A 16158-nucleotide genomic window follows, 5' to 3' on the forward strand; every position below is an offset into this window, starting at 1 on the left:
CTTCCAGTAGCACTTTAGGACGAATTTCCTTTCTTCAAAGTCTCGTTTTAGTCTCGTTTTAGCCATAATTTTTAATTGGCTACAGCTAAAAAAGAAAAAATATTATTTATTTGTGGGCTGTAAAAGTTTGTATACATTTTTAATTGGTAAAGAAAAAATATTTATTTATTTGTGGGCTGTAAAAGTGTGTATACATTTTTTGTTATATATTTTGTTATTATATATATATATATATATATATATACATATATATATATATATATATATATATATATATATATATAGAATATCATTAGAAAAAGTAAATCAATCCAATAATATATATATATATATATATATACGGAGAGGCCTCCGTAGCCGAGTGGTCAGGAAGGGAGCGCAGTAGCACACGCTCTTTGAGCAGACCGAGTTCAAGTCCCTGACTGCTAAATACGGTTGATCTGCGCCAACCCGCACTGGACCAGCGTGGCAGATTATGGTTCATTCCCTCAGCAAGAATTGTTGACGAGGCTTCCATCCTGCAATGGGTTGATAATGGCCCCAGCTTACCTTTATATATATATATATATAGAGAGAGAGAGAGAGAAACTCAAACTGCAACTAAAGTTATAAGAGTAGCCCAAGTTGAAAAGCCAAATGAGATGACCACTAAAATGATTTTTCAAATCCTGGACACTCAAAAATCCATGATAGCCTCTCTTCTTGACGAAACTCAAAAAATCAGGTCAGAAAACGCCCAACTTCAAAATAAATTATAGTTTACTACAGAAAATTTTGGACTTAACAGATCTTATTCAAAACTCCAGTAGATCCTTCAGTTCTACATGCAACTTGGCGAAATCCATGGAAAATCCCACATTTCAACCGACTCCTACTTCTATAGCAGAAGCCACTTACACATCTATTGTAAAGCAACCTCCACATCCTCCAGTATATGCTCCGGTTATTAGACAATCTCAGAAAGCGTGTAAATATGCCAATCGATCTGTCAATCGAATCTAGAAGATGTCATTTCCTCCAGGAGGCAGGCAGGACAATGGAAGACATCGGAATTAATCTGCTTCTAATCAGACAGGAAGACATCGAAATCCCCCTGATGTTGTGGGAACAGCTACCAACTCTTCAATCCGAGCAGTCCCCAGAACTAAAAGTTCAACCAAGGGTATTTTCGTCTCGCGGCTCGAACCCCAACTGTGCGGTTCAGAAGTAGAGCAGCACATCGGAAATCAACTGCAGATAGAAGTAAGAGTAATAAAAAATGAATTCCAAACACGATTCGTACAGCTCTTTCAATATGTCTGCGTGGGTAGCACAGTGGTATCGTCACCGTTCTCCCAACACCGGGTGGAAAACGCCCGGGTTCGAATTCCGTCGATGACGCGAGGAACTTTAATAGGCTTTTTTCACTCCGTGGCTGAGTTAGTCGATCTCAGGCGACTAACTCAGCCACGAATCTTTTCCCCTAGAATCTGGGGTTTTTCGTCCAGCAAACAGGCAAATCGACTATAGAATACACGCAATTAACAGACATAAGACACACAGCACGGCAGATGAATTTAATTATTCGGGTGGCCTAAAAATAATAATAATAGCTCTTTCTATATTCAGTGTCAACAAACGGACTTTGATCTATTACTAAAGGATTACTGTTGGCCTGAGGGAGCCATTATTCCGGCTTTCTATGGACGCTCCCTTCTTCCTGGTACTAGGTCATCAGCCAGTCACTTAGCTATCGAAACTAGTCAACGGGAATGACAATTTTTCAGATATTCTGGAATCCCGACTGGGAAAAACCTCTATGAATGATTCACCTATCTCCTCATCCTACCAGAATTCGAATAACTCTAACTCTTGTGAAAACACCTTTCTGTCATGTCACTTGCCAACAATTAAACCAAATAACTTATGCCTTACTACAGCATCAAAAGATGTAATTAATGTATACTATATGAATGCTCGCAGTCTTGTAAAACATAATGATGAAATCCTTGCTCAACTGACATCATGGAATCTCCATCCAGACCTAATGGTTTTTACTGAGATCAAGCTTGTGAAATCACTTTTATCCGCATTACCTCTCTGGTGATTGGGTGTCTATACCGACCTCCCTCAGCTTCAGTCAACAGCTTCTTTGTAACTCTTGACAATATTCTATCTCACTTCACAAGCAAATCCCTTAGTCTTCTGCTGATGTGAGACTTCAATATTAACATACTTCAAAGCTCTTCCTCTCAAGTACAAGACCTCCAAGATGTCAACTCTTTCAATGGTTTCTGTCTTCTGACTGACGGAATTATCCCGACTAGAATGGGAGAGTCCCACAATTCCCTTCTTGACTTCGCAATTGGGGAATGCTCACTAACCTATGCAGTACTGGATGCAACTATTTCTGATAATCGCTCCATCCTAATGGTAATTGAAAATGAAGCAATTGTGAAAGAGATCATGCACACTTACAGATCTGTTACTACAGGTTCCCTCAATCAGCTCTGTTTTGACCTCCAGCAGTCTTCGTGGGATGGGGTGTTTGCTACAGATGATCCTGAAATTGCGACTAACTTCTTCTTTGAGCATATCCTAAATAGTTACGAAAAATGCGCGTCATACATCAGGAGCCCAGGGAATGAAAAGACCACAAGGCCAAGACGGAAATTATACCCATTCATCTCAAACAAATTTGTAACATGCTAAGGAAAAGGGACAAACTTGCAAGAATTGCTAGAACAACACGAAAGGAGATAGATAAAAACAAATACACAACGTACAGAAACAAAGTCACCGACAGTATTCGTCAGAGAAAAGAAAATATTATAGTTCCCAAATTAAAGGCATCATTACAAGCAAGGAAAAGTGGACAGTCTTGGACAAGCTGCTACCTGGAAGGAAAACGAAATCACAGAGCTACGTTGGAGATGTAGTTGAGAACGAGGTACTCATTTCAGATGACCAGAAAAAAGCCGCAGCCTACTGTAATCACTTTATCTCAAGTGTTAATAACCTTTTTAAAGACAAATTTGACTCTAGATATAATACAACGAGAGAATCTGTCAAGCACTCAATGAGGAGCTCTTTTTTTTTCTCGCTCCGCTCTCAGATCAAGAAATTTTAGAAGCAGAACATCAATTAAAAGTAAAGGGAGCCCCTGGCTTTGATGAAATATCTCCTGCTCTGCTGAAGAAGGCCCTTAACTCATTCTGACACCGCTGAAGTATATTTACAATCTTTCCTTTCAATCTTTAAATTCCCGTCTCAATTCAAAAAAGCAGTCATTGTTCCTGTTCCTAAGGGGAAAAAACATTGCAACTCTATCAACAATTTTCGTCCAATAGCTCTACTCAGTTTTTGCGAAATTATTCGAAAAATTTCTTTACGGCAGACTCATGGGCTTCCTGGAAGTCAATCAGCTTATCCATCAACAACAGTACGCTTATCGTTCGAAAAGGTCCACTGACCTGATAATTGTTGACTACTGCTCTAAGATCACAGACTGTCTTGAAAAGGGTCACTATGCAATAGTACTGTTTCTAGACCTATCCAAAGCTTTTGACTGCATAAATTATAAAATCCTGCTCAACAAGCTCAACAATCTTGGCTTGAGAGTAAAAATTAACCTTCTCCGTGAAGACTATTTTACTGATAGGCCATTTGTCGTTAAAACAAATCAGTCTTTTTCAGACAGTTCTTATTTTCTCCGGGGGAGTACCTCAAGGCTCACTTCTCGGACCTGTCCTATTTGTTCTTTACGTTAATGAATTTCTCTCTCTTCTTCCATCTTCCCACCTAGTAGCATATGCCGATGATATTTCCATTCTTATCACTGATAAAGACCCTAACCAGCTTCAACACAAGATCTGTGCCCTGATCTCTGAAATGCATAGTTGGCTTCAAAAGAATCACCTTATACTAAACCCAGAAAAATCCATGGTGTTTAGGACGAAAAATAAACCATTAAATATTGATTTCGAAATACAAAGGAAACCAACTCGAAAGGGTGAATGATACCAAGTTTCTAGGAATCTGGCTAGATGATAAGCTGAGTTGGGATAAACAAATGATCACCTTACGAAAAAAGACTTCGTCACTAGCAGGAATACTCGCCCGAGCCTCTGCCTGGGTGCCTCCTTCCCTTCTCAGACTAGTGTTCCTTTCCTTAATACAGCCTCACTTCACATATGGAATCACCTCACCTCACATATGGAATCATCTCATACTACCTGTCAAAATAACCTTGCGAGAATCAATTCAATTGTCAATCGATGTGTTCGTTCAATTTTAGGCCTTCCTCGGAATGCATCGGCGTCTTCGAGATATAAGGAAGCAAGACTCTTAAGCATCTACCAACTGTACAAAAAGCTGAGGTTGTCTTTGTCTACAATGCTTTGAAAACACCAAACTTTCCTCCACTCTTCAGATCCTTTTTTATAACAATAGAAGAAGAAGAAATAACATGTAATTTAAGAAATGAAGCGAACCTGAAGGTTCCGCTTTTTAGAAAAGCCATAGGTTAGAAAAATGTAAAATACAGAAGCGCAAAAACCTGGAATAATCTTCCTGAAAATATCAAAAATGCCATTTCACTAAAACAGTTCAAGAAGCTCCTAACTGAACGCATCACCAGGGATGTCTGATCTAAATCACCTTCCCCTCAACTCCTGAACTTTGCATTCCACAATGCATACCAGTTTGAAAATTATGTAAACAGGTTGAAGGAATAGCTGTTAAAAAGCTTGTAACACTCTAGGCAATTATTTCATCATGTTTTTCTTTCATACTTCTTATTGTAAAAGTACTCACAATGTAATTATAAGTACTGTTGTTAACCAACAGTCGAAAACCAACCACGTGACATATGTGGTTGGTTTTCGAAGTCTCTTTAATGGAATGTTTCGAAACATGTCCGATTTATTTATGATGTATCTGTTAAATAACACCTGTATAATTTCATATCTCTTTTTATTGTTATCTTTTTAAAAGGGAACACCCCCTAAAAGCCTCTGGCTTATGCCTTCTCCCTTCCTTCTTGCTGTTATCTCCCAACAATTGTCACACAAAATAGGGATAAATAAATTACCAATTATCCTCTGAAAATCAAGCCTTGAGGCTAAACATAGATTCAGTGTTATTCCCTTGCGGTTGTTTGATGGATGTAAAGGGATGCAAACCCTGTACAACTGCGTATATTTCCTGTTACACTCGTTGGAATAACATGTAATTTGGACGACATGAAGACCTGTTTTATGAAGTCACAATGCATTATAAGAGATGTTGGAAGTGCCTCCATTCTCTACTAAACACGCTTAAACCTCACGACACGTTTCGACCATATGGTAAAGCACGTCCTGAGGAATGTTGGCTGTTTATTCGGTTTTGATGTCTTCTAGTCCTCCATTCGAGTATGGATTGTTTACAAATTCCCTCTCTAAGGTATCCCCGAGGGGGAAAAATCAGGATAGGTAAGGTCTGTGACAGCTATCATACAATGACTGAAATCGGTGTATGAAGATCATGCGATCTTCATACACCGATTTCACTGTTTACATTGTCACGTCAGATATGTTTGTAGTTGTTGCCACCTTGTTGGAAATACCATTCCAGACATTTTGCATCGTTCAGTTGGTCTATGAATTTCTGTATTCTTTTTAACTTCTGTAAAGGAACTAGGTTTGAAATATCAAACGGAGGTGTTTCAGCCCTCACAACATACAAATTGGTCCTGGAACACACTTCTACAGACAAAAATACAATACGGATATGAGCGACAATAGAGAAACTCCAATTTCATTAAAAATAAGAATGTGTTGTTTCCTCGAGTACAATCGGAAATATATGTAGTTGGCGATTTTAAAAACAGTCAATCTGTATAACTGTACAACTTCAATGCGAGATATCTGATTTTGTTGGAATGTTTTAAATGTGCTACATAAATAGATTAATTAATGCACTGATGTTTTTTGCTGTCATTTATGCAACGTTTTGATTAAAACTGGCTCTGGCGGAGCTCTGTTGTGGTCAGCAAAACTACAAACATTTCAGTTCCACAAATTCATAACTGGGACATCCCTGCTGTGATATGTATAGGTTTATTTATCTGTTCAGTAGATACATGTTACTCATTCAGAAGTGTGAATGAAGTTTTTAGGACTCCTGGATAATCTACTCTAACAAAGAACATTAATTTATTAAATAAATTGTTTTTAATTTTAGGTACACTGGCAGAGGAGCATTTACTTTTAAAATGGTCGGAATATCAACCTATGGAGCTGAACAACAATTTTTACTTAACAGGATTTGACCTGACTAATTATTCTCTAGAGATCACTCATGAAGAATATTGGCAAACAGGTAAGCACATTTTTAAAGCTCTTATAACTAAATGCACAGATATTATTATTCTTCGATACTGAAATGTTTTTAACATAAAGGCAAACATTTAAACGAGAATTCATGAAACCAGTAATAATTTTTTTTTAGAAAAGAGCTGAAAGTTAGTAGCAGGGTATGAGCAACGATGTCGTATTTTTTTTTTTTTTTTTATGAAAACCCCAAACACGAGAGGTATTAGAATCTATAGTACTTAGTACCGTGCTTGGGTTAGGGGTTGAGAAGACGAAAGAAGATATTTGTTGACATTGGACTTGAACTTCTGTAGACTGTAATTTTAAGTAAATACGTTTGAAGGAAGGTTGTTCCAGAAAACGGCAGTTGAATGAATAAACGAGGAAGATGAAAAGTTGGTTCTGTGAGTTTGATGTTGGACTGGTGGCGGCACGTGTTCGGACTGTTTTGAAAGAGAGAGCGGGAATTATAGAAGGCAATTCAGAAGAAAAGTGCCCATGGAAGTATCTGTAAAAAAGGCATGCAGCAGAAACAGTACATCTATGAGACAGCGAGTGGAGAGACAGATAAGTCATTAATTAACCTACCTGCTCTCTTCTTAATGGAATCGAGAACCCTGAGAGAGAGAGAGGTTTTGGGGCCCCAAATGTGGGAACAATATTCCATGGTAGGGCGGATTTGCGATTTGTACAGAGTGAACAGCAGTTTGGAAGAAAAGTAATGCCGAGAGAGAAAGAAAACCAAGTTTTTTAGATGCAGAGGAGGCAATATTTGTAATGTGCTTGTGCCAAGAGATATTAGAAGTCAGGGTAATCCCCAAAAGAGATATATCATCTTGCCTACAAACCAGAGTGTCAACAAAGATAAGCATAGGAGCAGAAGAATCCTTTTTGCGAGATATAAGACAAGACTGAGTTTTAGAAGGATTGAAGTCAACTAAGTTGTCTTTGCCCCACTGAAGAATTACCTGAAGATCGGCATTTAAGGAATTGGTAATGGATATTCGAGAAGTTGAAGCCGATTGAGCAGGGCAAGATACTGGAAAGTGGAATGCAATGTGCTATCATCAGCAAACAATGGATAGGATTTCTGGTCAATGGAAGAAGGTCATTAATATACAAGAGGAAACGAGTGGGGGAAAGAACTCAACCTTGGGGAACACCAGCATTAGTGGAGAAGTTAGAAGACAGAGAGCCATCTACCATCGCCCTCAGTGAGCAGTCAGAAAGAAAACAGGATAACCAATTACAAAAAACAGTTGGCAAACCATAAGGTGGAAGCTTGTTTGAAGACCTTTATGCCAAACACGATCAAAAGACTTTTTAAGATGTCAAGAACAACTGCTTGTGTTTCACCGAACTTTTCCATTGAATTTGTCCATAAATGAGTAACATAAGCCAGAATATCACCAGGATCGACACTGGCGGAATCCATGCTGGAGATCGTTGATCAGATGGAAGGTTTCTAGGTAGTTTAAGAGTTGGCGGTTAATTGATTTCTCCATTACTTTAGAAAGAGTAGAAGTAATTGCGATGGGACGATAATTGGATGGGAGGGATTTGTCACCATTTTTAGGAACTGGCTGTATATGAGCAAATTTCCAAGCAGAAGGAAAAACACCCTTTGGAATAAGAAAGTGAAAAAAGGCGGCAGAGAACAGGAGTAAGTTCAGGAGCACAGGTTTTAAGAACAAGTGGAGAAATACCATCAGGACCTGGAGCTTTCTGAGCAAGTTTCGTCAAAATCCTTCTGACAATCTTTTGACGGAAGACCTCAGGAGGCACTGAATGGAGCGTGTTGGGAATGGTGGGAGGTGTTTTACCAAGATCATTAATACATGAGTTGGAAGAAAAATGGGATGCTAGCAGGTCAGCTTTATCCTTGGTTGAAGTGACAACAGTACCATCTGGTTTTGACAGAGGTGGGAGAAGAGATGGGCAAAAGTTGCAGCCCATAGCTTTGGCAAGAGATAAGAATGCTCGGCTACCATTAGGGCTAGAAGCAAGTTTTCTACTCTTTGCCTGTTCAAAATCTAGTTTGGACTGATTAATAACCGCTTTACAATTGTTGCGAGCTTTTGTGTAGCCAGGAAATGAAACTGAAGAATTGGAAACAAGCCAATTACGATATGCAACATTCTTCCCTTGAACAAACAGCCTTAGCATTTTAAGTGCTATAAATGATTTTAATAGTTTCACAGCATTTTCTTCGCTCTCATTTCATGAAATAAATTTGACTTCCGTAGCCCAAAGTTTAAGAATGATCCCCTCTTTCTCCCCACAACAGTCAGGAAAATAATATACTTTTAGTGCCAAGCATTTACAGAAACTGCATGTCATATGCAAGGGCAGGAGCGCTTGTAGGTCGAATTTCGGTAATGAGCTGTGATTTCGTGGAGCATCTCCACGAGAAGCGAATATACAGTGGCCAACAAAAAAAAACAAAAAACTGCATCACCTTAAAAAAGTAGAATTTGTAATGCAACGTATAAGATTTTTGATTACAGTCATTTTGTTTGTTGCAAAGCACCGATATTTCGTCAGATAATGCTTCTATTGTAGCAGACAGTAATTGCAAGGTATTGCATCAACCCTTTCTATAAATAGGGCGTTTGAAGGGTATACACGCTCATTAGTATCCTGTTTTGCGGACTCCATATGTTCAGTTGACACCAAGAAAAAAAAGTGTAGCTGTTGCTCTGTCCCAGGAAGGGCTTTCTACCCGTGCTATCGCTGATAAAATAGGCTGCCACCAGTCAACAGTATCCCAGGTGCTGAAATTAAAGCGTGAAACCGATGATGTGAAGAGAAGACCTGTATCAGGCCGTAAGAGTGACTACGCCTTCTCAAGATCGATATTTGAAACGGCTATGCCTTCCTAATCGCCATGCTAGTGGTTTTGATCTAAAACTGGACTTTGAGATGGCATCTGGCGTTGAAATAAGTGCACGAACTATCCAAAGACAGCTTTCGGAATGTGGTCTGCATGCGTATCGGCCCAAGAAGAAGCGACTTGCTTGGTCTAAAACACATGTTTCATGGCCAAAAGAGCAATGGAACACCGTCATCTTTTCTGACGAATCGAAATTGAACCTGCATGGCTCGGATGGGAAGCGATATGTCAGAAGACAAAAATCGGAGGCATACCATCCTGACTGCATAACACCGACTATAAAGTTCCCCGCCGTTCAGATGGTCTGGGGATGCATAACAAGCAAAGGGGTGGGGCGAATTAAGTTTATTAAGGGGAACGGTGAATGCAGAAACCTACACTGCTATCTTGGGAAAAGTGCCTGAAACCCGTTATTAGGGATCACTACACAGACGTCAAAAACTGCATTTTTCAACAGGACTCGGCACCTTTCCACACAGCAAAATTAGTAAATTTTATGCTATTTAGATTTAGTGATGAGTTTGTCTAGTCTCACAAGACTTAAAACATATTTACACCAATGTTTTCTCTCTCGTTTTTCTCCCTTAAAGTGCAGTCATACCTCAGAAATGCTGGCATGACAGTGTTGGACTCGCCCGAAAACAGCGCAGATTTGAACCCTATTGAAAATTGCTGGTACATAATGTCATCTAAAATTGCTCAGAAGAAACCAACAAGTAAGATTCAGCTGCAGGAGAGCACTGTAAGGGTGTGGTACCACGAAATTGGACAACCGTATATCCAGAAGTTGACTAACTTCAATACCAGATCGTTGCAAGGCTGTAATTGCAGCTCGAGAAGGAACAACAAAATATTTAGGATTTCTTTTGCTGATTTACAGTACATAATACTATTACATTTACTTGTCATTTAAGTTTGTACACGTAAATGCAATAAAATATGTGTTTGGTTGTCATGATTGCCATTTGCATGATTTCTCATATTTCCATTAATTACGCATTTTACCCTTTGGGAAGATATTTATGGCAATTATTCAGTCTTTTTATTGGATTTCATTCACAGAGATATATATCCCATTTAATAAATGCATTTCGAACATTTCTGCAACCCACAATGCAGCGCAAAACACATTATTTGCAAAATTCACAAGTGATGCAATTTTTTTTGACCGCTACTGTAACTTGACATCACGAACTAGCACAAAGTTTAAATATAGATCTTGAGTATATACCACTTTTCTAAAAAAATATGGACGATTTCAAGACCAGTATACATCACGCCATTGTATCTCTGATGAAGAGGCAAATGGCATGATACTAAATTTATACCGAGATATGACAAAAACTGGAATAAGTCTATAGTGTGGATTTCTGATGGGCGACCCATACAATTTATATTGTATGCTATAAACTTTTGGGGCAATTAAAAAACACTTCGCGTTTCGGTACTACATATCTATTACATGTGAAATTAGTGTAACAGCATAGTTGCTAGATCATACAATAATAGCAAACTAGTTCATATTTTAATAGGAAAGGAAATTTGTTAGTAGGGGATAAATAGGAAACTATTAGTAAGAAAAAAAATAGGAAATCTGTTCTGGTTTTGCATAAAATAAGAAAACCTTTGGAATGAAATAGGAATAGATTTCCAATTTTACGCAAAACTGTATGATTAAATGATGACGGGGACAAGAACGGTTTAATCAAATGCCGTGAATAACACTATTGCCCAAAACTAAAAGCTATGCTATTAAAATTGTCTTTACTCTATAACACTTACTCCTCTGAACCTATCCATCAATATGTCATATTACACAGTTACGCTTTTTTGTGATGATCCTAAACATGAAAGATTGCCTGAAATTTTTAGTATTGTAGAATGTAGGACTGAATGAGGATTGAGCTAGAAGGAACTTTCTGATATTGCATTTGAATTTCTGTAGGTTGTAATATACATAGGAGAGCTGTTGTGTAGAGTGGAAGTAGAGGGAATAAATGAAGAAAAGTGAGTTTGAAGACGGCGTGTTAATAATACGATCTGGTTCATATATGTATTCCGACTAAGTTAGAAGGAAGAAAAGTAAAATTACCATTGCCGTTTCTGAAGAACAGAAATATCTGAAGAAAAGGCACTCAGAAGAAATTGAATGTATTGGTGATGGAAAGCGGAGTGAAACGAGTTTAATTTAGGGATTGATGCAAAGAATTTTAGAGAGGTTTGCTGCACTGTCCAAGATGTGGAAATAGTATTTTTTGGTTGGTGGAATTTATAAGATCTATACAGATGACGTTAACTTGTAATTTTTCCATAAATATGGTAAGAAAGGTTAGAAGTTAAGGTGCAACCAAGTGAAGAAATGTGTACTTGGCGTGAAATCTTGAAACCATTCATTTACATTGAGTCGATTTTATTATATATCTGTTTCGGTTTCATCAATAATCACATCTGTGATATTTGAGTTAATGTTGCGCGTTTCTAGGAAACAAGAATGCTCATTTCCGAAAGAGAGAAAATATAACTTTTTATGTAACGCAACATTCCAGTTGGCATTTTAATAAATATTGGTAAATAAACAAAAAATAAAAAAAATATATATATACAATTTGTATATATCAGTTTTTCTGTTAATTTACTGATATTTTTCAAAAGAGATTTTTTCCAATCTAAACTGTTTCTTCTCGTAAGGCTGTGATTAGATGGGCAAAATAAAAACACAGTTAACAATAAAAATTTGTTCGTTCAGCCATAGCTTTAGGAAAAACCTCAAGCTTCAAATTAAATTTGCGAATAAGTTCCACGGCCAGATTTTTAGCTCCAGTTTACAAAAAAGAAAGTACGTGGGGTATTCGAGAAAATATGGTATTTATTTTATTTTAGTATTGTGATTATTACTTCTATACTTTCTTGTGTGAATTTTTATTAAGTCCAAAACATGTAAAATCCCTAGCTTATGTAGCTGTGGCAGGTTATGTTGTCTGGCTACGTAATATAATTTTTGCAACGTTGTTAAAGTTAACAAATACTTTGAGCATCCTTTTGAGCAACTAGTAAGGGATATTGTGGAATAGCTAAGCGAAATTGAAAACACCATAGAAGTCTCTGTCAGTTATTATTATTATTATTATTATTATTATTATTATTATTATTATTATTATTCAACACAGGATGAATATGAACTATTCTTTAATGATACCGATGTCTAAATAATACTTCTCGGTTTTATAATTTAACAGATGTAATGTAATTAATATATGCGAGAGATTTTTCCGAATATAAACTCTTTCTTACTAATTCATCCCTCCATTTCAAACTTCTCACTCGTTACTTTGAATTTTTAGGTAATTTCAGCAGACTTGTGGCAAAATTTGACTTGAAAAGAGAGTTTGGTCATTTTTTAATGGACATATACATTCCGAGCATTCTTATCGTAGTTACTTCGTGGACATCCTTCTGGGTCGAGATTCCTGCAGCTCCTGCTCGTGTCACTCTTGGCTTGACTAGTATGCTCACTCTAGTCACTAGTGAGAAAGCACTGAGAGAAAAGCTTCCAAAAGTGTCTTATGTGCATGCACTCGATGTGTGGAACGTTGTATGTACAGGTAAGTTCCATCATTACAAAGTACACTCGATTTTTGAATTGTTTCCTTTTTGTACACATCATGTCCTCGATTTTCTTCCAGCGAGGATGGATAACCCACTACAATCTCAGCCTTTGCTTCTGTTTGTTACAGTGTTGCCCATAACTTAAGTTACTTCCATTTCCTCACGAATTCACTATGTAGTATTTCCTGTCACATTACTACATACGAGTGTATGCTTGTGTGTATTAAACATGTTATAATTTGTGAACTTTGAGCATGGTGCCTGGAGTTCACAAATGACTAAGCATTAGTGTTTATAATAGTATTACTACGGAGGGTTGATTCAGCCTTTTGATAACGATTTTGACAGTCCTTTAAAACTATGAAATTCCCTGCCGCCACCACCGGTTGTGTTCTATTTGTTTTCCCTGCTCATTGACTATCGCACGGCATTGCAATTTTTATTGAAGTAAAGCCCGCTGCAAAACTGCCAAGTCGATCTTGTCCCATTCCTGCTGGCAGACTTTCCACAAACCTTCAACAGTTCTGGGGCGGCGGTTTCCGAGAGCCCTTTTCAAAAGTCCGAATGCGCAAAAATCCATGGGTGCGGCGTCAGGTGATTTAACAGGTATATCTTCAAACGGGATCGAACGAATACCTATCACCTCTTCCATTCTCCCAAAAAAGCACGGGTGGAATGTGATTGTGGCTGGACGCCTAATCCATCCAGACCTTTTCAGCGTCAAAACCGTACAATGTGGGTATTTCACGTTCAAACAACGGCTGTAGAACTCCAGTCTGGTAATACACTGAGTTGACTTTCACGTTTTTAGCGACTCTACGCAACTCAAATTTGCCGTTATAACAAAAACCGGCTACAACCATAAAACCTCGGCCAAAACTTTCCTTGCACTGATGGGCCGTTGTTGGAAAGGCCTTGTCACCCTGTGAACGGTAATAAATTGCCCAATCGCCTCCGTGGGCAGGAGCAGCGGTGCGTAGCACATGCTTCTTGATTAGACCGGGGTTCGAACCCGTGACCCAAATATGGAGGATGCGGAAAGGTCAGGGAATGACAACCGCATCCTCGGAGCAATATGGCCTTAGTTGCTAATACTCCTAAAAACCAAATAACAACAACAACAATCAATTGTCCGAAATTTTTTGCAATAGGAGAGGTACACCCACGCTTCGTCCAATGATGCTACGAATTTCCACCTTTCAGCTGCCAGATATTTTTCGTAGAGTTTTCGAGCATTGACCCGCCGCTTTGCAATGTGCCTTGCTCCTAGATGGTGTACGAGGGCCTTGTGCTTCTTCTCCAGTTGAAAATTTTCGTTGATTATGCGACAAACGGTTGACTGGGATGTTCCCACACGTGACACTATAGCTCTTTGGGTCTTTGGATTTTCACCGACAACGAGCGACTGCACTTTTCGTACTACCTCCCTCGTTCGACTTGGTGCAGATTGCAGTTTCTTCGGTGTTTTTCGCCCACTTGCAGCAGCTTCGCGGAATTTTCCTTTGTCATTCATGCAAAACCTTATGGATACCGAACTTCGATACAGTCAAATTTTTCGACTTGCACCTATCAGTAACTTTCGCATAACTGTACCCTTCTTCGGAAAGTGCGGTTATGTAACCTTCCAACCTTGGGTTCAATTTCCGAGGCATGTCGACATTAAAACATCTTCTACAACTGTTCATAAGGTTTGGGACTGCGCCTGCGGGAAAAAAAAAATTTACATTGCTGTCATACGTCACAAGCAGGATTAATGTCAAAATCGTTATCAAAAGGCTGAATCAACCCTCCGTATTAATAATGACGATGCAAGGAAGCAAGCTTATACAGCATTAGCCAAAAAACTGCTTCATTTCTCCATCCTCTTTAATAATTTGTTTAATCCTTCCTTAAGTTTATTTAAACTCCCTGCTTTCACAACACCAGCCGGAAGTCTGTTCCAATAATGAATTACTCTCTGGCTAAAAGCAAAGTTTTCTCACAACTATTCTGCAACCAACTTTATTCAGTTTAAGAGTAAGGTTACCATCAGCATTTAGTTTTCTTAATCCATTTACAGGGTCTGCGCGGGTAGCACAGTGGTATCTTCACCGTCCTCTCCACACCGGGTGGAAAAGGCCCGGGTTCGGATCCCATCGTTGACGCGAGGAACTTTAATGGCCTTTTTTCACTCCATGGCTGAGTTAGTCGGTCTCAGGCGTAGATAGCATGGTTTTTCGTCCAGCAAAACAGGCAAATCGACCAGAGAACACACGCAATTAACAGACATAATACATAAACGGGTATATGTAGTCATTTACGGGAGACCCTAATATAATAATTTGATAATTTGAATCCATTTACAAGGTCTGCGCGAGTAGCACAGTGGATCGTCACCGTCCCACCCAAACACCGTGTGGAAAAGGCCCAGGTCCGAATCCCGTCGATGACGCCAGGAACTTTAATGGACTTTTTTCACTCCGTGGCTGAGTTAGTCGGTCTCAGGCGTAGATAGCATGGTTTTTCGTCCAGCAAAACAGGCAAATCGACCAGAGAACACACGAAATTAACAGACATAAAATACACCGCACGTAAGATGAATTTAATTATTCGGGTGGCCTAAAAAATAATAGTTTTAATCCATTTACAACCAAAAAGAATTTCGATTTTCGATGAGGTGTCTTCTCAGATGCCTGGTCTCCAAGTGCTGCGATTTGCGAAATTGAAGTTATTCAAGGTAAGAGTACCATTCGTTTCCTTGCTAAACTCGTTGCTCTTCTCTGTTCCCATTCCAACAGATCCACATCGTTTCTAAAATGAGGCATCCAGACCCTGTATGCAGTACTCAAGATGCAACCTAACCATTGTCTTGGAGAATTTGGAGAATGGGATAATCACTTCAGTGTCCCTGCTGAAAAAATTGCTGTATATCATACAGAGCATCCCATGAGCTGCTGTACCAGTCTGTTCACTTTGCTTAGAGAATTTCATGTCAAACTGTACGTTTACTCCTAGGTCTTTTTTTGTTGTCCATTACCTTGAGTGTGGTACCACCCAATTGGTGTGTTATTCTGGAATTACTGCTACCCATACGCAGCACCCTGTATTTATCAATGTTAAACCTTAAAATTATTGCCACTTCCCCCCCCCACGTGCCGAATTTTTCTAGACCTTGTTGTGGTAGTACATCTTGACTCCTGTCTTTAACTGTCCTGCCAACATTTGTATCATCTGCAAACTTAGATAATACACTTTATATGCCTTCATCATTATTGTTAATAAATATTGAAAACACTAATTGAAACGTTAATAAATATTGAAAACACCAGAACTGAACCCTGAAGG

The 16158-nt window shown here is 38.6% G+C and overlaps 1 protein-coding gene across 1 annotated transcript in view; it reads left to right on the forward strand.

Moving 5' to 3' along the window:
- The window catches only part of LOC150074910 (glycine receptor subunit alpha-1-like), a 188716-nt gene that overhangs the window by 148075 nt on the left and 24483 nt on the right, over window positions 1–16158 (forward strand). Inside the window, exons 8-9 of the mRNA XM_090389380.1 lie at window positions 6205–6342; window positions 12570–12830. Of these exons, the coding sequence (XP_090245506.1) occupies window positions 6205–6342; window positions 12570–12830 (399 nt within the window). The remainder of the gene's footprint in view (window positions 1–6204; window positions 6343–12569; window positions 12831–16158) is intronic.

This window comes from Mastigoproctus giganteus, unplaced genomic scaffold, assembly GCF_048544385.1.
Source record: "Mastigoproctus giganteus isolate SK-2022 unplaced genomic scaffold, ASM4854438v1 scaffold_15, whole genome shotgun sequence".
Taxonomy (NCBI): Eukaryota; Metazoa; Arthropoda; class Arachnida; order Uropygi; family Thelyphonidae; genus Mastigoproctus; species Mastigoproctus giganteus.